Source organism: Stegostoma tigrinum, chromosome 35 (assembly GCF_030684315.1).
Source record: "Stegostoma tigrinum isolate sSteTig4 chromosome 35, sSteTig4.hap1, whole genome shotgun sequence".
Classification (NCBI taxonomy): Eukaryota; Metazoa; Chordata; class Chondrichthyes; order Orectolobiformes; family Stegostomatidae; genus Stegostoma; species Stegostoma tigrinum.
In genome coordinates, this window is record NC_081388.1 from 5,933,799 (window position 1) to 5,960,276 (window position 26,478).

General features: G+C 48.4%; 1 protein-coding gene across 4 annotated transcripts in view; it reads left to right on the forward strand.

Moving 5' to 3' along the window:
* Positions 1–26,478, forward strand: part of gmip (GEM interacting protein) — a 103,535-nt gene that overhangs the window by 9,642 nt on the left and 67,415 nt on the right. The window contains exon 1 of one of the 4 annotated variants that reach the window (XM_059639971.1): positions 1,725–2,017. The exons of the other annotated variants lie outside the window; for them this stretch is intronic. Coding sequence (XP_059495954.1) covers positions 1,996–2,017 — 22 coding nt within the window. The 5' untranslated portion in view covers positions 1,725–1,995. Of the gene's footprint in view, positions 1–1,724; positions 2,018–26,478 lie in introns of those variants that run through there. 4 annotated transcript variants of the gene reach the window in all.

Below are 26,478 nucleotides of genomic sequence, written 5' to 3' on the forward strand. Positions count from 1 at the left end.
GATGATTATTCTTGGACTTTAAAAATTATTTTAAAACCATATTGAAAGTCTGAAACAGCCACAGTGGGATCTGAACTTGATCCCTGGACCTGTATTTGATTGGCTGACCACATTGGGTCAGTATAATTTGGTGGGAGGTGGTGCTGGTGGGTCAGGTTTTGTGGGTGACTCACCAAATCCAGGCCTGGCTTTGAGGTGTTCATCCTAATTTTTGGAGCAGTTGGTGGTCCTATACATTTCTGCCGCTTGACTCCCCCTACCCAAACCAATCCCGCAGCTCTGTCCTCCCTAGTGGAGATCACAGCCCCCGAGATTCCCAGCTTCGGTCCTTCAGAGTTTCCAACCAATGCTTCCACCCCATACAACCTCAATTCCCTGGGTCCTGAAATTGAGATGTTCCGTCCATTCGGAGTGGTGGGGGGAGGTGCTGAGAATCTCCCGGGAGAGGCGAGAAATAGGATTCACGCTCGGATGGTCTTGAATTTACTGAAGACAGAGATGTGCTTCTGAAGCGTTAACTTGTCAGGGCCGCATTGCAAGAATAACAAATTCAGACTACCGTCTGTACGGTCGTTTCAAATGTGACATTCACGTGTTTTTGTTGGAAACTTTTCACCCCCGCCATGATTTCCCATCTTCACTTTCGACAGCCTCTGCCTCTAATTCTGATATTTTGTGACAAATGAATGGGAGAGTACCAAAAAACCCCATCAGTTAAACACAGTGTGGAGCTGGACGAACACAACAGGCCAAGCAACATCAGAGGAGCAGGAAAGCTGACTTTTTTTTTCTGAAGAAGTGTCCAGACTCAAAACGTCAGCCTTCCTGCTCCTCTGATGCTGCTTGGCCTGCTGTGTTCATCCAGCTCCACACTATGTTATCTCAGACTCTCCAGCATCGGCAGCTCCCACTATCTCTCCATCAATTAAACACTTCTTTTGCTCTTTTTGTCTTGAAACTGCTCCTCCCACCCTGCTTGAGATTCATCTTTAATTTCTGGCAGGACATTCCTGGAGGGTTGGCAATGTGACAACTGAGACTGGGAATCGCAGTGAGCAGCACCAAATTGGATATCTGTGCACTGTACAGTTTGTGTACAGTGCCCCAAGGCACCACACGGGGTTGCGGGGGGGACACATTATCACACAAACAGTGGCATTGAGAGATGTGAGGACGAGCGTACTCGGAAGTAACGGGATTTTAACAAGCCTCTCAATGAGGGGAGAGGGAGGGTAGACGTCTCAGTGGAGGAAAGCGATAAGGAGGTGGGGAGATTTTTGCGGAGAGGGTTCCAGAGCTTTGGATCCTGGGCGGCTGAAGGCAAGGCGCAGCTCGGAGAATGGAGTGGGGTGCACCAGCAGCACGGAAATCCCGGAAGGCTGGAGGAGCATGGTGGAGCTGGGGAATGGGCCATTGCTTGGATTGGAAAACCAGGCATGGGCCCACAGGAAGGTGGCGACGAGGCGGGAGAGGGGAAGTGGGGATAAAGATCGGCAGCTCCGAAGTTTCCAGGCAGGGGGAAATTCCCGTTTTCCGTCATCCTCCCAGCACCCTGTCTCCCCCCCCTCCCCCCGCTCTGCAGGAAACTCTTTTGTTTCGGGTGTGTGGGACTTTACTGGCAGGGCTTGGCCAGCTGTTCAGAGCTGCAGCGTCGTGCACGCGTGTTGCCTGGGGAGGAAGTATCACTGACTTTGCAGCGTTGCTGATGTCACAGGGCTGGAGGAAGATGGGGTCGATGCCCTTCAGAGGGCTGGGAGCAAGCAGCTGCTGCCTGCCAGTGGGGCCTGCGTGATGCCAGCCTCTCTCAGCTGGGCACCGAGCCCTCTCTCCTGCCTCCCTGCCAAACCCCTCGCCCAGAGCCTCGACTAAAGCATTAACAAGCTCCTCTCGCTACTTCTGCCTTTGCTGTGAGTGACGGCTGCTCCACCGAACGGCAGAGAGCTGTCGCTGCAATTGCCCGGAGACTGAGGTGTCAGCTCTGGAGGTGACAGAGACATGGGGGATGCAAAGGAGAACGGTATGTAACGGGGGTGTGTGTCAGGGTGGGGTGTCTCCCAGTTGCCGCGACCCCAGGCAGTGAATACGAAATTACGGCCATTGTTTGGAGAACGTGTGTTTATTTTTCACAGATATTTGGTTTTTAGCCTCCATTTAGGTCAGCACCCACCACATCCTGTGACATTTGTGTGTAGCCAGAAGTCTGTCTGTGTCTGTGTGTGTGTGTGTGTGTGTGTGTGAAAAGCTGGAGCTCCAAAGCCGATTTGCTGGTGAGAAGCTTGCGTTTCGTGGTTTCTCTCAGAGGAGTTCATTATCCAACTTTTATTCCGATAGGTTTTCTTTTTGTGTGGCAGGTCAGGCATGCTGTGGTGACCGTGATTTTACTGCGGTCGGGCGTGAGGGGGCCTAGGAAACAGGAGCGGGAGGGCAGGAGACTGGGACGGGCGGATGGGAGACTGTGGGATGAGGGCACGATGAAGATGTGAAACATGAAAGGCCGTGTCAAGCTGCTGATGCTGCATTTTCAACCTGAGACCCCAGCCGCCATTTTGGTGGAAGCCGAATCCTTGCAGAGATTTTCTTCTCTCGTTTGGTCGAGTCTCCCCCATCTCTTCCTCCATCTTCATGGCAACTCCGTTGAGGCTGAGTTGCCGGCAGCGACAGTGTGTAGGTGAGGAACCATCTTGGGGAGATGTGCTTCCCACCCCCACCAACACACTTCGATTCTCCATCCCTCTCACAGGGTCAAAAGTTTGGACTGCGCCTCTCTGAGGCATTTTGGGTAACCTCTGTGCCCAGTCAGCCAATGCCAAAAAAAAGCTAATTTCTGTGGCATGGTCCCCAGTAACAACCTAGTAGCATGGGTAGCAGTAGAAGGAAATGGTTCCGAAGGGGTTTATGTAGGCATCCTATTGAGTTCACACACAGAGCCCATAGGGGGACAGACAAGGATTCTGCTCCAGTTCTCAGAGGGAGCCGATCTACCTGTATCAGCTCCCTAAGGCCCTGGTCATTCTGCTTGACCAACGTAGTGCTATCATGCAGTGAACCTTCTTGCGGCTCAAAGACAGAGCCTCTCTTGTAGAGACTGAATGGTGGGGTCTGCCCCTCTCCCACTAATCACCAGATCGGCCTAAGACAAAGCAGGATTGGTGCCTGCAAACCACCTCGAGAAACCTGTACCCCAGTGCCACATACTGGCAGAGGGGGCAAATACCCACAAGGTACCAGGTGAGCTCCTCTGACTAAATGCTCCAAATACCCTGTAAGGAAGGCTGACCACAATAACGTACCAACATAACAACTTGCAAAGGAACTTCACTTGGCTAATTCCTGAGACGAAGGCCTTGCCTGGTGAGGAAAGCCCCAAGCGGATAGTATCAGTGCCCACTGGGCTTTAGAAGGATGAGAGATAATCTTATTGAAATTATCCTGAGAGGACTTGACAGGCCGTACACCTAGAGGGTGTTTGCCCTTGAGGGAAGCCGGAACGATGGGACTCAGTTTAAAAACCAGGGCCACCCTTTTGAGCGGGGGATGAGGAGAAATTTTTGGCGTGAGTCTTAGGAACGCTCCCCGAGGCAATGGCAGAGATGGGGTCCAATGACTGTGTGTGGCAGATAGCTTCATGACTAACAAGTGTGGTAACCAGGGTGGGAAGAGAAGTGGAGTTAAGGTCACAGCCAGCCATGATCGGGTTGAATGGAACGGCAGGGTTGAGGGGCCGAATGGCCTCCACCTGTTCCTGATTTGCATGTTCTTGTGTGACCTGAGAGAGCAAATGGGACTTTATCTAAGTGTCTCACCTGAAAGATGGTACCACCAACAGTGTAGAACTCCTCAGTATTGCACTGGGATTGTTGGTGTGAATTTTGTGCTGATGTCTTTGAGAGTGCCAGGTGGTAGTGTGAACGTAACTGATGATCCCAGAATGGTTACAGTGCAGAGAGAGGCCATTCAGCTCATTCTATTTCCTAGTTATACTGACTCTATTACCTACTGCTTAGTTCTCCCCCAGAGTCAATCCATCTTGTGTCGATAACAAAACAATATTTCATTTCTCTTCCTTACTGATTGGTAAGTCAATTCCCTGAAACCTCTCACGCTCATCAACCCTTCAGAAATGCTACATATGTCCAACTCTGGTCCCTTGCAAATCCCTATAGCTCTCCCTCCACCCCTGTTGGCTATGCTTCCAGCTGCCTAGGCCGTAGGTTTTGGTATTCCTTCCCGATCTATCTACTCATTTTTAAGATATTTCTGAAAATCTGCCTCTCAGACTGAGCTTTTGGTCACTCGTCCTTTGGTTGGGTCTTAAATTTTGCCCGAGAATTCTCCTGGGATGTTTTACTTTGTTAAAGTTCATGGGTTGTTGGAGATTAACAGTGTTGAGGGTCCAGTAGTTGGGCCCCTCTGACCAGGGGAGGCCTTAATGATCATGGCACCTGGGACAGAGAGAAAGCACTGTGTTCATGGGGAACAGCTCAGTTGCTATGGTTGCCAATAACATGCTATGGATAGCTATACAGGTTAGGAAGGGAAAAGGGATAGGTCGTTAAGGAACTCGCCAGTTCACATTCAGATAAAGGAGAAGGCTATTCAGTTCCTCAATTGACAAGGCACAGTGGCTCAGTGGTTAGCACTGCAGCCTCACAGCGCCAGGGACCCGGGTTCGATTCCAGCCTCGGGCAACTGTCTGGAGTTTGCACATTCTCCCCGTGTCTGCGTGGGTTTCCTCCCACAGTCCAAAGATGTGCTTGTTTGTTGAATTGCCCGTGGGAAATTGCACATAGTGTCCAGAGATATGTGAGCTGGGTGGGTTAGCCGTAGGGAATGCAGGTTTGTGGGGGGGTGGTTGGTGTAGGGGTATGCAATTCGGAGGGATGGTGTGGACTCAATGGGATTCTATGATGCTGTTTTCCGTCACTCAGTGAGATCATGGCTGATCTGTGGACTAACTATATTTCTTTAGGCCCATATCCCTTAACCCATTCACTTAACAAATGTGTGTCTGTCGCAGATTTAAAATTAACAACTGATGTAGCAATTGATAGATATACGACATGGGCCTCATACTGTCATCAAAATGGTGGCAGAGTGGGGCCCCTGAGCCGGGCTCATCTGCTCTGACTACTTTTTGTTTCTTTTCTTTTCTTCTTTGTTTCCTTCTTTTTCATTTTGCTGACCTTTTGTCTTGATGTTGGACAGGCATTGGTGGCAATGAGGAGGTCCATGGTGGACTTGGGTGGGCCCCTGCGGAGTGGGCTTAGGGTGGACTCATGTGGGCCCAGGGCAGTCTCGGGTGGACCCCGGGCAAAGTGGACCTAGGGCGGTCCCGTGTGGGCCCAGGGCAGACGCGGTTGGGCCCAGGGCGGACTCGGGTGGTCCCAGCGCGGCCTCGGGTGGGCCCTTGCTTACTTTTCCGGTGCATGCACGGGACCCGGCATCGGAATCGGCAGCTGCTATGTCAGCAGAGGCAATGTCAGTGAGGTAGGCCCTGCGGCGAGAGATGGCGCCTGTGGATCGGTGACTTTGTCGTTGGTTGGGTCGGGTGCTGGCGGCGGTGAAGCGGTGGCAGAAGGGCATCTTGGTGAAATTGAAGAAGTGGGCCCAGCGGTGAGCCCAGTGAAAGTGGTGGCGTGGCAGTGGCAGAGGAGGATTGGCCCGGCACCAAAAGATGGAGCCCAAAGAATGGTGACTCTGATGTAGGGTGGGCCCAGTGTAGATGGCAGTGAGGTGGTGGAGGAGGGATGGGTGGCACAGGCATTGTCGATGATCAGCTGACTGGGGACTGATGGACTCTCTCAACTCTATCATTTTTATTTCTTTAAGCTATATTTTTTTTATTCCTAAAACTTTTCAAAATGGCGCTGGATCGTGGCGACAGTGGTGGGAAAAGAATTTCCTGTATTTTGTTGCTTTTCTCAGTGTAAAATAAATGTGACGGTAGAATCATTCCTCTACTCATTCCACACTCTTCTGATTCTGTTCCCAATCTGAACTGCACTGCCTCTGATGGCTCTGTCTTCAGTTACCAAGGCCCTGGGTTTCTCTCCTTAAAGCTTTCTGACTTTTCTTCGTCTAATTTGCTTTGAGGAAGAAGCTTAAAATCCAAGATAATATGGTGTGAAGCTGGATGAACACAGCAGGCCAAGCAGCGTCAGAGGAGCAGTAAAGCTGACATTTCGGGCCTAGTCTTCTGATGAAGGGTCTAGGCCCGAAATGTCAGCTTTCCTGCTCCTGAGATGCTGCTTGGCCTGCTGTGTTCATCCAGCTCCACACTTTGTTATCTTGGATTCTCCAGCATCTGCAGTTCCCATTATCACTGAAGCTTAAAATCCCAGGTCCCAAGATGACATTCCACATTAAGCAGAGGTTCACCTGCACATCTGCCAATGTGGTATACTGCATCCACTGTACCCGGTGTGGCTCCCTCTACATTGGGGAAACCAAGCGGAGGCTTGGGGACCGCTTTGCAGAACACCTCCGCTCAGTTCGCAACAAACAACTGCACCTCCCAGTCGCCAACCATTTCCACTCCCCCTCATTCTTTAGATGACATGTCCATCATGGGCCTCCTGCAGTGCCACAATGATGCCAGCCGAAGGTTGCAGGAACAGCAACTCCTATTCCGCTTGGGAACCCTGCAGCCTAATGGTATCAATGTGGACTTCACCAGCTTCAAAATCTCCCCTTCCCCCACCGCATCCCTAAACCAGCCCAGTTTGTCCCCTCCCCCCACTGCACCACACAACCAGCCCAGCTCTTCCCCTCCACCCACTGCGTCCCAAAACCAGTCCAACCTGTCTCTGCCTCCCTAACCTGTTCTTCCTCTCACCCATCCCTTCCTCCCACCCCAAGCCGCACCCCCATCTACCTACTAACCTCATCCCACCTCCTTGACCTGTCCGTCTTCCATGGACTGACCTATCCCCTCCCTACCTCCCCACCTATACTCTCCTCTCCACCTATCTTCTTTTCTCTCCATCTTAGGTCCGCCTCCCCCTCTCTCCCTATTTATTCCAGAACCGTCACCCCATCCCCCTCTCTGGTGAAGGGTCTAGGCCCGAAACGTCAGCTTTTGTGCTCCTGAGATGCTGCTTGGCCTGCTGTGTTCATCCAGCCTTACATTTTATTAGCTTAAAATCCAGCCTGGTTTTGATCAGCCTGGTGAATAACTCCTGCTGTCAGGTTGCCTTGGGACTTGAGTGGTGCTATGTAAATTCAAGTTGTTGCCGTGCTCTAGACAGGTTTTGATGTAGTCCTGGCAAGAAAGCCGCGTTCGCTCAGCTGAAGCTGTAACCACCAGAGGTTCCTCCCCTGCTGTTGCTAACTCACAGTCACCCACAGAGCTCGTCTTGCACACTGACAGCTGAACTGCTTGCCTGCAGGGGCTTTACCGTGTGAGGTCCATGAAGGGTTTGCGTAGGAGAGAGGAGGGAGGCAAGCAATCGAGCTTGAAGTGAAAGGCTGCTCGACTGTGGAAGCCAGTGTTCTTTCCCAGACCTGGGGTCAGAACAGCGATTCCAACCAGCTCCACCCAGCTGTTGAGCAGAAGTTCTGTAAATTTCCCCCACTGAAACAAACACCAGTAAATCTTTGTACATTTTTGGCCCAGTTATCTAAGGACCAATCTACTTGTTGTAGAGACAGTGCAGTGGGGATTCATCCAGCTGATTCCTGGGATAGGTGGGATTGTCCTGCGAGGAGATTGAAGAGACTGGGTCTGTATTATTTTGACTTTTGGAGAAGGAGCGGTGATCTCATTGAAATGTACCAAATTCTTCCAGAGCTCAGCGGAGTGGGTGCAGAAGGGATATGTCCCCCTGGCTTGGGGTAGGGGTGTGTGGAGTAGAATGAGGGGACAGAACTTCAGGATGCAGGACTGGGACGACCAGAGGGTGGTGAACCTTTGTAATTCTCCACCTCCAGAGGGTTGTGGAAGCTCAGTGACTGAGTATGTTTAAGACAAACTTTCTTGGTACGGTCAACATCGAAAGGATATGGGAATGTTGCGGGGGAAATGATGTTCAGATGGACGCTCAGTTGTGAGCTAGAAGGGTGGAGCAGGATCGAGAGGCTGAATGGCCTACTGCTGCTTGCATGTTTACGCAGTGTCGGCTGACAAATAGACTACACCTGGTGGTGGGTTGGAAAAGTTTTGATTTTTTTCTTCTGCCTAACAGGCAGGGCTTGGAATGATAATGCAGATTTCTGTTGAGTTTGCAAAGCCTGATCTCCCACTTCATAATGGTACGCCATCAAGGCAGTGAAAGAAATTGTGACACCGGAAGCTGGGTTGAGCACAGGAAATGTGTGCCCTGATGCAGCATTTTTAAAGAGCTTATTTGAGATGTTGCTCATTCCACAAGGACTTTACAGTAGAGCTCTCTTCAAGATCTCTTTTCTCCTCCATTCCTGGCCTGTGGCAATCTGCAATTCTGTCCCTAAACTTTGTGCCCCTATTTCTTTCTCTGTCTGTCTCTCCACACCTCTACTCCCCCCCTCACCTGTCCTTGCTCCCCCTGTTGTGCTCCTTCTCTCATACTATCTCTCTCTCTGTCCCTTCCCTCTCCGCAGTCTCCTCCTGTCTCTGCTCTTCTGCAGTCTCTCCCCACACTTCCCTCCCCTTACCCCCTCTTCCCGCCACGCCCCCTTAAAAACTTCACTCTTTAATCAAGAACATAAATTGCTGGAGAAACTCAGCAGGCCTGCCAGCAAATGTGGAGAGAGAAAATAAGAGTTAACTTTTCGAGTCCCGTGACTCTTCTTCAGAACTGATAGCAGCTGGGAGAAAGTGGTATTAATGGTGAAGAGATAGGTGGAGGGTATTTGAGGAGAGCAGATAGGTGGAGACAGAGTCCAGAGAAGAGGTAGGGAAGAGGTAGACGGAGAGGGGGATTGTTGATTGTGAGTCACAGGAGAAGTTGAAGAAGTGATGATGAGAGTAGGAGAGAAGGAGTATGCTGTGCTGCAAGGATCAGAGCGTGGGGAGCGGGTAAAAAAAAGGATATTATCAGATTCTTAAGTTACTGAACCCAGTATTGAGTCCAAGAGGCTGTAGGGCCGCAAATGAACGATGAGATGCCGTTTTTCCAGTTCTGGGTTTTAGGTTGATCCTCCCTCAAAATTGAAGAAGTTCTAAGGAAAGGCTACTTGACCTGAAACATTAAGTCTGATTTCTCTCCTCAGATGCTGCCAGACGTGTTGAGGTTTTCCAGCAATTTCTATTGTTTTGTCACTGATTTACAGCACCCACAGTTCTTTCGGTTTTTATGAAGGGGAATATGTGATCCTGTTGGAGTTGACAGAAATGGTGACCTACCATCCTTTAGATACAGAGATTGGTGGGGAGGCAAGTGAGGACCGGGAGTCCTGATTGTTGTTGGGGGAGGGAAATGGAGGTGGGGTTGGGGGAGGGGGGTGTGAAGGCCCAAGTGCAAGAGATGGGTTGGACATCACTGAGGGCCTTGTCAACTACAGTGCTGGGGAGTCTTCGGTTGAGGAACATTTCTGATGTTGCCCCCCTTTCATTGTAGAAATCGGCATCATCAGAACAGACTCTCTTTGATCAGTCAGCCAAGTGGATGCATACTTTAGGAAAGTGGGAGGAAGGAAGCGAGTTCATCCTGGATTCCAAAGGAAGTGAACTTACCCCCAAGAGGTTCCTTTGGCTGTGTGGAGCCTAAGCGCTCCTGTATGGAACTGGGAAGTGTGCTTGCTGTGTCAGGGCACCAACCCCTTCGACAATGTTCCGAATAGCTGGGCTGAGCTCAATCTGCCAACGTCTGTGCAAAAACTGAGTGCGGGATAAGGAAAGAGAGTTCCTTTCTGGGATGGTGGTCAGCTCTCCCTGATTGGGCTCTCCAGTGCCAGTTTCTTTGGAAAATTAATTTTCAGCTCACTAAAAATGGGAAAATGGAACAGTCACCTATTGAGGTGAACGATTAGAGAGGAGACTTCCCCATGAGAGGAAGGCAAACAAATAAAATGGCTGTAACAGTAGCAATTGAGCCACGTGGGGGCAGAAATGACAGCAGGCTAGAAGAGGGACAGAGCCCACCTTGGCAGGGGCAAGAGATTCCATGACAGTAGACAATGACTTCAAAAGGAGTAGTGCCAATGGGCCGATTGGCCTGTTTCTCATCCAGATGTGTTGATTTGCACCAGGCTCTCTGCTTGGTTTTGCGTTCTGTCTTTTCAGTTCTGCTAATCCTGTCATGAGAACCACACGTGAGTGGATGGGTTGCTCAGCAGGTCAATCCGTCAGGAATTCCTTCTGATCTGAATCTGTCTGTGAAAGAACTGGGGAGCTCTGTGTTCAAAGTGACTTAAACTGGCTCGGCAAATCCGAACAACATTAACCGCCCAGTAGCACTCCGACATGTTTAGAACGTAAGGTTGGCAGAATCGGGAGCAGGAGTGAGCCATTCAGAGCCTCGAGGCCGTTCCATTCGAGACTTTGACTGATCTAACTGTGGCCACAACTGTACTTTGTGCCTGAGGCCATCCATAACCCTTGGCTCCCTTCTGTCTTGAAAATCTGTAAACGGTCTAATTCAGGCTTGAATCAATTCACTGACCCTAGCTCCAGTGTTTTGTTGGGATGGAGAATTTCAATTACAGCTCTCTGAGAGAAAACGTTCCTCCTCATTTCCATCTCAACCAGGAAACCCTTTGTCTTGAGACTGTGTCCCCTTGTTGTAGATGCCCCCATGCAGGGAAATATCCTCCGGGCATTCACCTCATTCAGCCCCTTTCGAATCTTATACATTGAATAAGACCACCGCACACTCTGTAAACTCCCTGGAGCAACTTGGCTAACCATTGTCTGCCTACATATAACTGTAGGGCTCCCTCCTGCCTCTCTATCAGGATAGAGTGCCTTGCCTGGGCTACTTCTAGTCTCTGTGGTTCACTACCACACGGGAGGAAGTGTCTATACTGAGTCCCTTGCTGTTAGAGGGTGAGGACACAAAAGAAAGGAGCAGGAGCAGGCCATTCGGCTGGTCGAACTTCAGTTTGCAACTTCACAGCAGCTTCTATTTGTAGGCCGTGAACCCTCTGGTGAGAACAAGGCCAGACATCTGAGAGTTAGGCAGAATCTAATCCGCCCACAGCCTACAGCTGCATAGCTACAGTGCATCAATTGGCTATTTGCTATTAGAGTCATAGAGCTGTACAGCATGGAAACAGACCCTTTGATCCAACTCAACCGTGCCAACTGGATATCTTAAATTATTCTAGTCCTATTTGCCAGCATTTGACCCATGTCCCTCCAAACTCTTCCTATTCATATACCCATCCAAATGCCTTTTAAATGTTGTCCAAAACAATGCAACAGCTTATAAAACAGTAATTATTGCTCCAAGATATTGAGGAAATAGTTTTGAACGCTGAAAAAAAACTCAAAAAAGGAGCAACCACAACGTTCTCCTGTCCTCCATCTTGGATTACCCAGTGTCCTTTCTTGCACACCATTCAGTATTTGCAAGTCCAACCTGTCTCTGCCTCCCTAACCTGTTCTTCCTCTCACCCATCCCTTCCTCCCACCCCAAGCCGCACCCCCATCTACCTACTAACCTCATCCCACCTCCTTGACCTGTCCGTCTTCCCCGGACTGACCTATCCCCTCCCTACCTCCCCACCTATATGCTCCTCTCCACCTATCTTCTTTTCTCTCCATCTTCGGTCCGCCTCCCCCTCGCTCCCTCTTTATTCCAGAACCCTCACCCCATCCCCCTCTCTGATGAAGGGTCTAGGCCCGAAACGTCAGCTTTTGTGCTCCTGAGATGCTGCTTGGCCTGCTGTGTTCATCCAGCTTCACACTTTGTTATCTTGGATTCTCCAGCATCTGCAGTTCCCATTATCTCTCAGTATTTGCAAGTTGTTTAGCTATTTTATTAACCATTGATGGAGAGCAGTGTGGATCCTGCATTGTGCGGTTGTTACAGATGCTGCTCCTCTTGTAGAAACTGCGAGTAAAAGCTGTAACAATGTGGACCTAACACTGGCTAAGTGGCAAAAAGAGATGTTATTGCTGAACTTATATATAAGATGTGAGATACACTTCAGCTGGAGTGCTGTGTACAGCCTGGGCCCCCCACTTTAGGATGTTTCTGAATGCAGTGGACAGAGTGCAGAAGAGATTTCTGAGATTGCTTACAGGGATGAGACATTCCAGTTGGGAGGATAGAAAGGAGAAGTTGACAATGTTTGCCTTGGAGGAGAGAAAGCTAAAAGAAGATTTGATAGAAGTTGTCAATGTCATGAGTGGCCTGGACAGGATCAGCAGAGAGAAACTGTTCCCACTTATAACAAGAGTGAGGACAAGAGGGCACAGGTCTAATGTGATTTGTAAAAGGAGCAATTGGAAAAGAGAATGAAATAAATTTTTCACACATTCAGTTCTGGAATGCACAGCTTGGAAATGTGGTAGAGGCAGGATTAATAGGGCATTCCAGAGAGCATGGGATGGTTATTTAAATAGAAACAACATACAAGGCAGTGGGAATAAGCTGGAAGAATGGCATGATGCCAACATGCAAATTTGAAGAGTATGTGTAGCCATGATGGGCTGAATGGCCTTGTCTGCATTGAGTAATAATTACTTGGTTCTGTGAAACAGCAGGAACATGCACACTAAACAAGGGGCCAGATAATGATCAGCCCAAACAAAAGGGGCTGTAATCATTTCCCTTTGACATTCACCATCACTGAATCCCCCACTATCAACATCCACAGGGTTACAATAGACCAGAAACTGAACTGGATTGGACACATAAATGCTGTGGCTATGAGACCGAGATCAGACACTTTGAATTCTGTGGCAGATAGCTCACCTTCTGACTCCCCAAAGCCTGTCCACCACCTGCAAAGCACAAATCAGGAGTGGGATGGGACACTCCCCACTTGCCTGGATGGGTTTGACCCCAACAACACTCGAAGCTTGACACCATCCAGGACAAAGCAGCCGCTTGATTGGCACCACATCCACAAACATGCTGTCCCTCCATCACTGACGCTCAGTAGCAGTACTGTGTACTATCTACAAGATGCACTGCAGAAATTCACCAAAGATCCTCAGACAGCACCTTCCAAAGCCTCAAACTCTACTATCTAGATGGACAAGGGCAACAGATACATGAGAACACCATTATCTACAAATTCTAGTCCAACACACTCACCACCCTGACTTGACAATATACCACTATTCCTTCAGTGTCCCTGGGACAACATTAAGGAATTCCCTCCCTAACAGCATTGAGGGTCTGCCTACACCAAATGGTCTGTAGCAATTCACAAAAGCAGCTCGGCACCATCTTCCCAATGGCAATAAATGCTGGCTTAATCGGTGTCACCTACTTCCCAGGAACAAACAAGAAGTGCTTAGAATTTCCCTTATCTCAGTTGAATAAACTTGCTTGGCTATTTTCATTTTGAAGAATGTTCTAAATGTTAATGGTGGTCCAGGCACTTTGAATAATTTTTTCCTTTTTAATAGTGAGTCAACCCAAGCAGTGCACAAGTGGGATGGGCTGGCCTACCAGGGGAAGAGTCTAGTGGAAGCTCCAAGATGTGGTAACCAAAGTTGGAAAAAGTGAGGGAAGATTACAGATAATACAGGATTCAGTGACGGAAGGACATTAAGGCTAGAGCCTGCAGGTTCTCAAAGAATGGAGAGAATTAGGAGGTTTCAGATTTTGCAGTTCTGAGAGAGAACCATGTAGAGGAGGTCACAGTGTCTGACACTTGACTTGAACACAGTAAAGATGCAGAGATGAAGAAGTGTAGAATGAGGCACTCGGAGGAAAATAGAAGGTAGTAATGTCGGGTAGGATATAGGCTGGAAGGAAGAGATGAGGGGATTGGATCATCAGCTGTTCCTTATTTCAACTGCCTAGCTCCATCCTGGGGAATCTCTCTGCCTTCCCTTCTTGGCTTACCAATCTGTCAAAGGGTGAAGGAGATTTTGATCCCTCCTGGTTTCCAAGGGCACAGGGCAGCGAGTGAGAAATTCAGCGGGAGCAACTGGAAGGAAGGCTGCAACTCCTTCCATCCCAGCATCGGCAGCTGTCCCTCCACATGACTGGGCCTTGTCCTTCAGCACCCCCTCTGTGGGCTCTTCATCAACATTCTCCTTTAAGTATGTCCTTCAGATCTAGTACTTCAACTACTGCCTACCACCAAACTTCTGGTCCCCCTGCTTTGGCTCAATGTTATTAAACTTGGCCCCTGGGAAATGCTTTGTGACAGAGACACTGCCCAGGTGGAGATTATTTGTTGGTGCTGCTGAGGTTTGAGCGAGCTGTTCCCCAAACCGCCCCATATAGCGGATAATTCTCTTAGCCTTTGCAGAAAGAGAGAGAGAGAGAGAGAGTGAAACGGAGGCCAGAAGCATTTGCCCGCAAAGTGAGAGCCGTTGGAGCAACAAGGGGAGGTACTCGGAAACTCAGTGGAGAATCAAACAGCGTTTGGAGGGTTGAATGCATTGGGTTTCAGCTGATGCAGGAGTTAAAGAGGAGAAGCCCACCTGCTGTGAATCTGGGTGATCGCCAGTGATTGGGCATTGTCAATATAACTGGCAGGGTCTTTCATTCAGAGAATGTGGGCACTGCCGTCAGGACTGGCATTACCTGACCTGCCCCTGACTTGCCTTTGGGAATCTTGTATCGGAGTTTCTCCTTGACAAGGGCAGTCACAGTGTTGGTGATACTGCTGCTCACACAGTGTTGGAAGTCTGACCCAGCGATGACGGACAAGCAGGAATAAATATATATATTTATGTATGTATTTACATCTGCCCGAGCCTGGTTGGTATGCAGCTTGGCAGGGAACGGGGAGGCGATGACGTTCCCGTAATCCTGTTCTTTGTCCTTCTCTGCTGCTGGAGGTCACCGATCTGGGAGGAGCTGTTCAGCTGACCCCCGGAGAGTTGCTGCCGTGTATCCCACAGATGGGACACCCCAGCAGTGGAGGGGATGGGTGCTCAGTGCAGCGGGCGGGACAGTGACCCCAGCCCACTCTCCCCCCTCCCTGGCCGTCAGTGATAGGCAGTGCCCCGGATGGGTATTGAGCTGTTGTCAGAGCTGCTGACCTGCTGAAAGGTGAGTATTCTGACATCAACTTGCTCCTCACTGCTAGCATATGGTGCAATGTCTGAGAATTCTGTCAAACGAGGGGGTTATTATAATCGTAAGCTGATGAATTGGGTGAATGGCCAAGGTCTTTTCCCCGGGCTGGGGGAGTCCAAAACCAGACGGCGCAGGTTTAAAGTGAGAGGGGAAGGATTTAAAAGGGACCTAAGGGGTTAACTTTTTCATGCAGAGGGTGGTGGTGTGTATGGAATGAACTGCCAGAGGAAGTGGTGGAGGCTGGTACAGTTACAACATTTAAAAGGCATCTGGATGGGTAAATGAATAGGAAGGGTTTAGAGAGATATGGACCAAATGCTGGCAAATGGGACTAGATTTGTGTCGGATATTTGGTCAGCATGGACAGGTTGGACCGTAGGGTTTGTTCCCATTCTGTATATCTCCAGGATTCTAAGTTGCTCATGTTGCAGACTGTCTGATATTAACTTGGATTTAAGCTGAATTAAAGGGAGTTGGACCTGATCCAGGAGGGGGAGGAGATGTGAGGCAGAAGGTTAAGCTAACATAACCCCTTGGGTCTTTGCAAGATACGTAGCTTAATGTTCTATTGCTCGTCTTGCACTCATCAAACACAAGGTTGCCTAATTTTAAATGCTCACAACAGTGTATACTCCTGAAGAGTGTTGAATGCTTGGCTGCTCTCTGCATGCTGCAGAAATGGTTCAAAACTTGTCCCTTCTTTGAATAACTTGGGAGCTTGGGGAAACTCTGTTGCTCTTTCTGTTGTTCTGTCATAACACATTGTGAAGCTGGACGAACACAGCAGGCCCAGCAGCATCAGAGGAACAGGAAAGTTTGACGTTTCGGGCCGAGACCCTTTTGTTCTGTAACGTAAGTTGTGATTGTTTGAGATTTGGTAATCTTGCATTTGCCCTGAATGAGTGCAAGACGAAAAGTTTTAGCAACATGCCTCTCACTCCAGCAGTATTCATGGTCTGCACAACCGAGCGTCTGTTTGTAAACCTGTTAAACATTGTTTCTGCTTGTGGGGAAAACCTGGAAACAAGAGGTCATTGTTTTAGGCTAAAGGCTGGCAGATTCAAAACTGAGATGAGGAGGAATTACTTTTCTTGAAGGGAATCAATCTGTGGAATTCACTGCCCCAGAGTGTGATGAACGTCGGGACAGCGGCGAAATTTAACGGAGAGACAGGCAGATTTTTAATTAATATTGGATTGAAGGGTTATGGAGCACAGGCAGGAAAGGGAGTTGAGACCAAGATGAGATCAGCTGAGATCATATTAAATAGTAGTGCACGCCCAAAGTGCTGAACAGCCTTCTACTCGTACCTCTTACGTGTTTATTTGTAAGAAAATAATTTATATATTTCAGAGGTTGAACAAGATGAGTATTACAGAGATAATGGGAACTGCAGATGCTGGAGAATCCAAGATAGCAAAGTGTAGAGCTGGATGAACACAGCAGGCCAAGCAGCATCTCAGGAGCACAAAAGCTGATGTTTCGGGCCTAGACCCTTCATCAGAGAGCAATCTAGGCCCAAAACGTCAGCTTTTGTGCTCCTGAGATGCTGCTTGGCCTGCTGTGTTCATCGAGCTTCACACTTTTTTATTAAGATGAGTATTACAGCTGGGTGGAAAGAGGTAAAAAGATGTGATTCATACTTTTTGACTGAATAAAAACGATTGAGGAGGTCTTCTCTAAAATAAAGTATCTATTTAAAACTTCAGTGTCCTTGGGTGCAATCACTTATTTCCTTCATAGTTCCTTCACTACATTCTGAACTTATCTAATAGCCTTCTGAAATTGAGTGCAAATGATGTTTTATTTGAGGTTGCCTGGGAAGTTTCCCATCTGCTATAGATTCTATCATCGAGAATAATTCTAGCTTCCACTCGCAAACCCCTCTGCTGAGCTTTCACCCGCTGTCGGATGCTAAGAGATGGAGAGCTTTAAGTAGATTGCACATTAATGTAACTGATGAGACTTTCATCCTTTTAGCAATAAGGGAGAAGGGGGGATGGTGACCAAGGTCATATAAGAAAGAAAACTACTCCTGTTTATTGTGATTCCGCATTTGGGAAGCATTTGCTGAACAGAGCTACTAATAGCTACAGTAATGACCAATTCAGATAATCAGTCAAGATTGTAATATGATAACAAAGTGTGAAGCTGGATGAACACAGCAGGCCAAGCAGCATCTCAGGAGCACAAAAGCTGACGTTTCGGGCCCAGACCCTTCCTCTCCACCTATCATCTTTTCTCTCCATCTTCGGTCCGCCTCCCCCTCTCTCCCTATTTATTCCAGAACCCCCTCCCCATCCCACTCTCTGATGAAGGGTCTAGGCCCGAAACATCAGCTTTTGTGCTCCTGAGATGCTGCTTGGCCTGCTGTGTTCATCCAGCTTCGCACTTTATTATCGTGGATTCTCCAGCATCTGCAGTTCCCATTATCACTGATACAAGATTGTAACATGGCTCTGTTATTGTTAGAAGCCACACACATTCATTCTCCAGAAGCAAAACGAGTATGTTCAAACCCTATGCATTTTCAGTTGTCCGAGAGCTCTGGGAGCCTATTGCTGTCTTCCTGGCAACACCTCGGCCAATCACAGACAATTTGACAACCAATCAGTACTTCTTTCTCCTGTAGTATAAATTGTTGTGGTTGCTTGAAATTTAACATTCTTGCATGTGCCTTGATGGGATGGCACAGTGGCTCAGTGGTTAGCACTGCTCCCTCACAGCGCCAGGGACTCGGGCTCGATTCCAGCCTCGGCGACTGTCTGTGTGGAGTTTGCACATTCTCCCCGTGTCTGTGTGGGTTTCCTCCGGGTGCCCCGCAGTCCTAAGGTGTGCAGGCTAGGTGGATTGGCCATGAAAAATGCAGGGTTAGGGTTATGGGTTGCACTTGGGTGGGATGCTGTTCGGAGGATCAGTATGGGGTGAGAGGCCTGTTTCCACACTGTAGGGACGGTATTCTATGAGTGTGAGCTTTGGTAATGCATCTCCCTATGTGGTAATATTCAAGTTGAATAGAACCTAGCGTCTGTTTGTCATTAAGGAGACAGTTGGGGTGGTGCGACATTTTCGGTGTCGCGAGAGGCTTCTAAAGTCAATTGGCAATGCTTGAAAAGCAAGCAGGCAGTGAGCAGGAAGCGGGTGGTGCGGAGAAAAATTTCCGCATGGCCTCTGCTGTGCCACTTGGCCTGTTCGGTTAACTTTATTTGGCTGCATGTTGCAGTCCAGTGAGTGGAGAGACAATCACATTTCCACACAGACCGATGAGGCACAGTCACCCTCAGGAAGTGGAGGTGGAAAGGGTCGGGTACAGAGTATGAGAACCTGAGCGCCTCTCCTGGGAGCTGGATGGAGTTCAGATTGTCCCCAAACCCTATCCTTGCGGCAGAAGAGAGGAAAGGTGGCGTCAGCAAACGGTGAACAATCCTGGAGTTTTGTTAGTAACATAAACATGCAGACAGCTCAGTGGTTGAGGTCAATGTGGTTCTGAGCTGAACAAGGCAGTGACGTTCTGACTTGTACAAACCTTATTTCATCAACCCATTCAGTGACATTATTGACAGACATCTGGAGCAGATGGGACTAGAACCCAGGCCCCCTAGCTCAGAGGCTGGGACATGAACACTACACATAGCAGCACCAGCCCCCAGTTCCTGGGTTTAACTAATGATTTGAACGGGCCTCAGCATCATAGGATTTAGGCAGCAAAGGGGAGCAGGCTCCCAATATGTTTGAAAGTGGCTCTTGCTAGAAGCTGTGCATGTATGAGGACTACCTTCTGCTGCCAAGCAGCATTCAGTGCGAAGGGGCTGGTTTAATGCTCACCCAGGGTCGTGTGAGTGGAACTGGTGACAGAAATGCTGAAAAAGGAACTGGGTTGTGAAAAGAAACTTCAGAAGAGGAATATCAGCTGATGTGACTGAAAGCAGACAGGAAACAGTTAGTGAAAGGGATTGAGATTCATCCTGATGCACAGGAAGAGCGTTGGTGCCAGAAAGCGATCTGATCTACTGCAGACGTTCAAATAGAATATATCTCAGCAAGCAAAGCTGTGCCCTTTGTGCTACCATGAGCTGCCATGCCATCTGCTGCTGAGGGCCCTCAGCCCTGGAAGTCCACACACACACACACACACACACACACACACACACACTCTTCCCCGCCAACACACATACACCTCCCACAAGCCTACCACTTTACATACACAACTCCAACTGCCCCTCCCCATCTTGTCAACATCATAGAATCATCTTAGAATCCCTACAGTGTGGAAACAGGCCCTTCGGCCCAACAAGTCCACACCGAACCTCACAGCATCCCACCCAGACCCATTCCCCCTGTAACCCACCTAATCTACATATCTCTGGACACCATGGGTAATTTAGCATGGCCGATCCACCTAGCCCACACATCTTTGGACTGTGGAAGGAAACTGGAGCACCCGGAGGAAACCCACACAGACACGGGGACAACATGCAAACTCCAGACAGGCAGTCACCTGAGGGGGGAATTGAACCCGGGCGAGGTAGCAGGACTAACCACTGAGCCACCATGCCACTCCTCTCACCTCTCAACATTTACATCTTTGACTGAATCTGCCCTGACATCTTGTGCAGCCTGTCTTTGCCAGATTGTATTTCTTGGGACATTCTCCCACTGGTAAAGGTGCTAAATAAATACAAGTTGTTGTTGAGAAGGGAATACTGGATTCAGCTCAGCAGAAACTGCTCCAAATCTTTTAAGGAAAGTTATAGGCCATGGTATAAACGGACAGTAAAAATGCAGTTGAAAACAAATTGGCAAAGTGACAGGGAATAGCGTGTAATGGTCTGAGTATATTTTTCGGGCTGGAGCAAAGCCTGTTGTGGAGTAGCCCAGAGGTCATCGTTGGGGCCTTTGCTTTCCCTGGTATATATATCAATGACGTGGATCTTGGTGTATAGGGCACAATTTCAAAGCTTGCAGATTGCACTAAACTTGGAAGAATTGAAAACTGTGAAGAGGACAGTGTGGAATTCCAAAAGGTCGTTGTTACATTGGTGGATAAGGGGCAGATGAGGTAATTTTTTTTTAGAGTTATAGAACTCCTACAGTGTAGAAGCAAGCCATTGGGCCCATCGATACCTTGCAGATCCTGAAGAGCATCCCACCCAGACACATCGCTATACTCTGTCCCTGTAACCTTTAATTTCCCATGGCTAACCCACTTCACCTTCACACCCCTGAACACTATGGGCAATTTCCCATGGCCAGTCCACCTAGCCTGCACATCTTTGGACTGTGGGAGGAAACCGGAGCACCCGGAGGAAACCCACGCAGACACGGGGAGAATGTGCAAACTCCACACAGACAGTCGCCCGAGGCTGGAATTGAACCCGGGTCCCTGGTGTTGTGAGGCAGCAGTGCTAACCACTGAGCCACCGTGCCACCCCAAACTTGAAAAGGTGCAGAAAATATTTACAAGGATTTTGCCAGCGATCATGGGTTTGAGCTGTAGGGAGAGGCTAAATAGACTGGGACTATTTCCCCTGAGCATCGGAGGCTGAAGGGTGGCATTATATAAGCTTATAAAATCATGAGCTGCTTGTACAGGGTAAATAGACAAGGTTTTTTTCCCCAGGATGGGGGAGTCCAAAACTAGAGGGCATAGGTGAGAGGGGAAAGATTTAAAAGGGACCGAAGAGGCAACTTTTACTTGCATGTGTGGAATGAGCTGCCAGAGGAAGTGGTGGAATCTGATATAATTACAACATTAATGAACCCATCCAGATGTCTTTTTAATAGGAAGAGTTTTGAGGGATATGGCCCAAATGTTGGCAAATGGGATAGATTAGGATATCTGGTCGGCTTGGACTAATTGAGCCGAAGGGTCTGTTTCAGTGCTGTATATCTCTATGACTCTAAGTGAGTTACAAAAGTGGTTCCAGGAATGAGAATCTTCAGTTACGAAGGTATATTGAAAAAGTTGGGACTACTCTCCTTGGAGAGAAGAAGGCTGAAAGGACATTTGATGAGTGGGCTTGACAAAGGAGATAGGGAAAAGCTGTTCCCGCTCACAGCACAAGAGGGCACAGAATTCAAATGATGTGCAAATGAAGCGAGGATCGTGCAAGAAGAGAACATTTCCACACAGTGAATGCATTGCCTGGAAATGTGGTGGAGGCTGGTACAATTGAGGCATTCAAGAGGGGCATTGGATGGTTATTTGGATAGAAATGGTTTGCAGCGATATGGAGCAAGGGCTGAATAAGCATGGGTGCAAATCAGATACCAGCTGCAGTAGGCCATGGAGGCCTCAACTCTGTGCCTTGCCTCGCACTTGACGCAGAGCTGCTTTTAGCAAGGCTTTTGACAAAGATGGTTTTATGTAACCCGTAAGTTTTAGCATTAAGTACATTCATCACAGACTCAAGGAACTGTGAATAGCACAGAAGAAGGCCATTCAGCCCCATGAGGGTGGGTGCATGAAATTTCCCTGTGACCAGGTCCCACAGGGCAGACTGGTTTTAAACATTGGCTCAGCAGGAGGAAACAGAGGGTAATGTTTGGCGGGTGTTTTGGTGATTGGAAGGCTGTTCTAATCTGCAGGGCTCAGTACGATGGGATTTATTAAAGACTTGGGCACAAATGTAAGGGACATGGTCAAGAGGTTAGCAGACAACATCAGTATTGGCTGTGTGATCGATTGTCAGGGACAGACTGCAGAAATGGAGTTCAGTGCAGAGAACTACGAGATGATGCAGGTCAAATGAAACAAAGGAGTTTGTAACTAATGGGAAAACACCTAGTGATGAGCCTCAGAATGAACACCCACAGATCCCTGAATGTAACAGGACATGTGTATAAGATGGTTAAGAAAGCAGGCAGAATTCTTTATTTGCTCAGGTACAGAATATAACATAAGGGAGGTGGTGGTGCCCTGGTATTGTTGCTGGTCTGGTAATCCAATGACCCAGGTAATACTCTGATAGAATTTGTATTTTTTTAAACTCTGGCAGTAAAAGTATAACAGTGGCCATTGTTAATTGTTATAAAAACCCATTTGGTTCACTAATGTCCTTCAGGTAAGGAAATCTGCCACCCTTACCCGGTCTGGCCTACATGTGACTCCAAACCCACAGCAATGTGTCTGACTCATAATTGCTTCAATTGAACTTACCTTGACCCGTACTTCCAGCCAGTACATTTGGCAGGGTCAGACCCAAATCACTCACTGAGTGAAAAAGATTTTTATCACATTGCGTTTGTGTCTTTTGCAAGTCACTTTAGTTCACTGCCCTCTTGTTCGTGATTCCTTTATGAGCTGGAACAGCTTCTTATTGTTGATTATTGTTAATCACTTCAGTACTCTCTCCAATACATCCACAGGGCTGTAGTCCAGGGCTGACTGTACACAGGTCTGTAGGGCTGTACTCCAGGGCTGACTGTATACAGGTCTGTAGGGCTGTACTCCAGGGCTGACTGTATACAGGTCTGTAGGGCTGTACTCCAGGGCTGACTGTATACAGGTCTGTAGGGCTGTACCCCTGTACTGACTGTATACAGGTGTATAGTGCTGTACCCCTGTACTGACTGTATACAGGTGTATAGGGCTGTACCCCTGTGCTGACTGTATACATGTCTGTAGGGCTGTACCCCTGTGCTGACTGTATACAGGTCTGTAGGGCTGTACCCCAGGGCTGACTGTATACAGGTCTGTAGGGCTGTACCCCTGTGCTGATTGTATACAGGTCTATAGGGCTGTACCCCTGTGCTGGCTGTACACAGGTCTGTCGGGCTGTACTCCTGTGCTGACTGTATACAGGTCTGTAGGGCTGTACCCCTGTGCTGACTGTATACAGGTCTGTAGAGCTGTACCCCAGGGCTGACTGTATACAGGTCTGTAGGGCTGTACCCCTGTGCTGGCTGTACAGGTCTGTAGGGCTGTACTCCAGGGCTGACTGTATCAGGTCTGTAGGGCTGTACCCCTGTGCTGACTGTGTACATGTCTGTAGGGCTGTACCCCCGTGCTGGCTGTACACAGGTCTGTAGGGCTGTAGTCCAGGGCTGATAAAAGCCTGGGTTGTACAATTCCTGATTCCTCTAAATTGACCTGAAACAAAAACAGAAAAAGAGAGTGGAGATGGGGTGGAGATTGTCCCCTCCCCACCCCCACCCGCCCCATTGACTGAGCCTAATTCCTGAGAGAGAGAGAGACGTCTCCAGTGGTTGACCTCATAAGGAGTGAGCGATCCCTTCCAATAACTGACCTGCTTTGTGGGGAGGGGGGACTGACAGTTCCACGGGCTGGAGGGTGGGGAAATGGAGGGACTTCATGCTCCAACACCTCTACACTGAAATAGTTTTATTGGAAAGTAGGAGGAAGCGGAACCTTGCCCATGGTAATGCAGGCTGACAATCAGATTTGAAGGGCCAACGAGTGTCAATTCAATCTTCTCAGAAATGAAAAGGGGAAGTGGAGCTGAACAGAGTGAATCACTGATGACATAAAGGGGGAATAAAACAGATTCTGGTTTCTACTAAGTTCTAGCCTCTCCCATTCTGTCCTTTCATTTCCTGAGGGCCCAGAGTCCCACTGAGCACTCTCTCTCAGGATTCATTCCCCAATGTGTGTTTGGGACTCGCTGGGATAAACCAGGGTAATGTTACACCCACGTTCTCTCTCATTTTCACTCACAGGTTACATCCAGGGACAGTGAGGGACGGGGGGGACAATGTGTGTCCAGACAGAACACCTCCAGGCAAGTCTGGCCTAGCCAGACCTATTTTTAATCAGAAAAGGAATTGAGGGCTACGGGGAGGAAGGCAGGAAAGTGGAGTTGAGGATTATCAAATCAGCCATGATCTCATTGAATGGCGGAAATGATTCGATGGGCTGAATGGCCTGCTACTAGTTCTATATCTTATGGTCTTATTTGTGCCTTGCCAATGCTTATGACCCCCTTAGTGAGTACAGTAGAGTCAGGTGGGGAAGAGGGAGGTTGTCAATGAGACACGGTCGGGGGGTGCTGCTAGAGCTTGGAGATCGCGACCCTCACTTGGTGACCCCACTTGGGGTATCAACCCCCACTTTGGGAAGCCATGCTCTAGACACTATTGTAATCTCACTCTCCTATCTCCCCTTCGAGAATGACATGGACCAGTGAATGGAGCCAGAGGGAGATTATTAACCTGCTAGTGTCAATTAGCATAAATATTCTGCGTAATGAGTCCTGGAGTGGGACTCAAACCCAGGACATTCCGGCCTAGAGGCAGGGCTGCTAACCGCTGGGCCACAAGATCTCTCTAGACAGTTGAACACCAAAACACAACTGAAATATTCAGCATAAACCATGAGCAAACTTCATTCTGTCCATGGCCAATGGACCTTGGAGGACGTCTGCTTCTTTCTCTCGATGTCTCCCATACCACAGCAAGTGTTGGGTGTTTTCAGGAGAGAATTGGAGCAGAGGGTAATGTAAGGGGAAAGGGGACTGAATTGAAATGGCGTTTGCAGTCAACAAGAAGCAGGAATGGCTGGAATGTGAGCTCGTGTGCTAGAGTTCAGGAGCCTGACTGAGCTGGGTTTTAAATACCAGGGTCAGGATGCCTTTGGCAGAGCTTGAATTTAAATTGGTTAATCACTAACAAAAATATTTTTCCCAAGTGCGGGGGCCTTGGCACTGAGATCCATCTGCAGCACAGGCTTGTGCTGGAGGGAGCTGCTCTCTGTGTAGTGGAGGGAGAGTCTCATAGCCTAACAATTCAACCTTTAATACTGTACTTTGAATCCTGGCCATGAGCCTCCAAATGGGGCTGTGGCTTGGCCCATTCCTGCATTACAGTCTTCAGTTTGAGCCCTGTCTTTCCATTAAGGGTCTATAGTTGGATCCACTCTCCTTTCACCAGACCCAGATAACAGTGACAGCAGAAACACAGAATCTGTCACTTGTGATCATGGGCTATTTGTAATGCCAGGCATAGTGCCTGGACCCAGTTTTGGGCTCAGACATGTAGTTCTTGGCTTATAACAGTCAGGTGCAGTCAATAAACCAGGTACAGACTAAATGTGGCCCATTGTCCTTCTCTTGCTCACTTCTTTAAAATTCCTAGCCATTCCTCAGTGCCTTTGCCCTTCCACTACTGCTAGATATGTCGGGAAACAGCCGTTAACAGGAGCTGACACAGAGTGGGATCATTGGCTAATGATCAGTTGGCAACTTACAAATTTGAAGGATGCAACTCCATTGACATCCCCCAAAGCAAACACCCACCACTGGCACATCAGAAGGATTGGCAGATTGACTAAACCTTATGGCCACCACCTTCCTTGGCCATCAATGCCAGGAGTGGGATTTGAACCCAGATATTCTGGCTGCACAGGACCTCCAGCCTCTGGATTACAGTCTGTGTCAAGTGAATAATTCCAATGATGACAGGTCATACTGACCCCCAATTTACCTGTGAACTGTAGAATGCCTACAAAATGGCTTTTGGAATCTCACAGAATAGACAGTGGAACAGCAATGGGTGGAGTTTCTGAGAGTAGTTCGGGAGACACAGCAAAAATTCATCCCTCGGAAGAAAGTATAGTAAAGGGAGGATGAGGTAACCATGGTTGACAAGGGAAGTCAGGGACAGCATAAAAGCGAAAGAGAAAGCATAAAATATAGTGAAGGGCAGTGGGAAGCCAGAGGACTGGGAATCCGACAAATGTGAACAGAGGAAATGAAAAATGAAATAAGGAGAGAGTAGATTAAATATGAGGGTAAGCTAGCCAGTAATATAAAAAAAATTGCAAGAGTTTCTTTTGATACATAAAGGGCAAAAGAGAATCAAAAGTGGACAATAGTCTGCTGGAAAATGACACTGGAGAAGCAGTAATGGGGAACCGAGAAATAGCTGAGGAAATGAATAAGTGCTTTGTGTCAGTGTTCACAGTGGAAGACACCAGTAATATCCCAAAAATTCAAGCAAGTTGGGGTGGGGGGTTCTGGGTTGAGTCTGGTGGCCATTACTGAGGTGAAGGTTCTAGAAAAACTGAAAGGTCTGAAAGTGGATAAGTCACCTGGACCAGATGGACTATACCCCAGAGTTCTGAATAAGATAGCCAACGAGTTAGTAAAGACATTTATAGTGATCTTTCAGGAATCACTGGAGTCAGCAAGAGCCCTCGAAGACTGGAAAATCGCTAATTTAACCACCCTGTTTAAGAAGAGAGTGAGGTAACAGACGGGAAATTAGAGGCCGATTAGCTTGACCTAGATTGTTGGTAAGATTTTGGAGTCAATTGTGAAGGATGAGATTTCTGAATACTTGGGTGTACATGCTAAAATAGGGCAAAGTCAGCATGGCTTCATCATGGGGA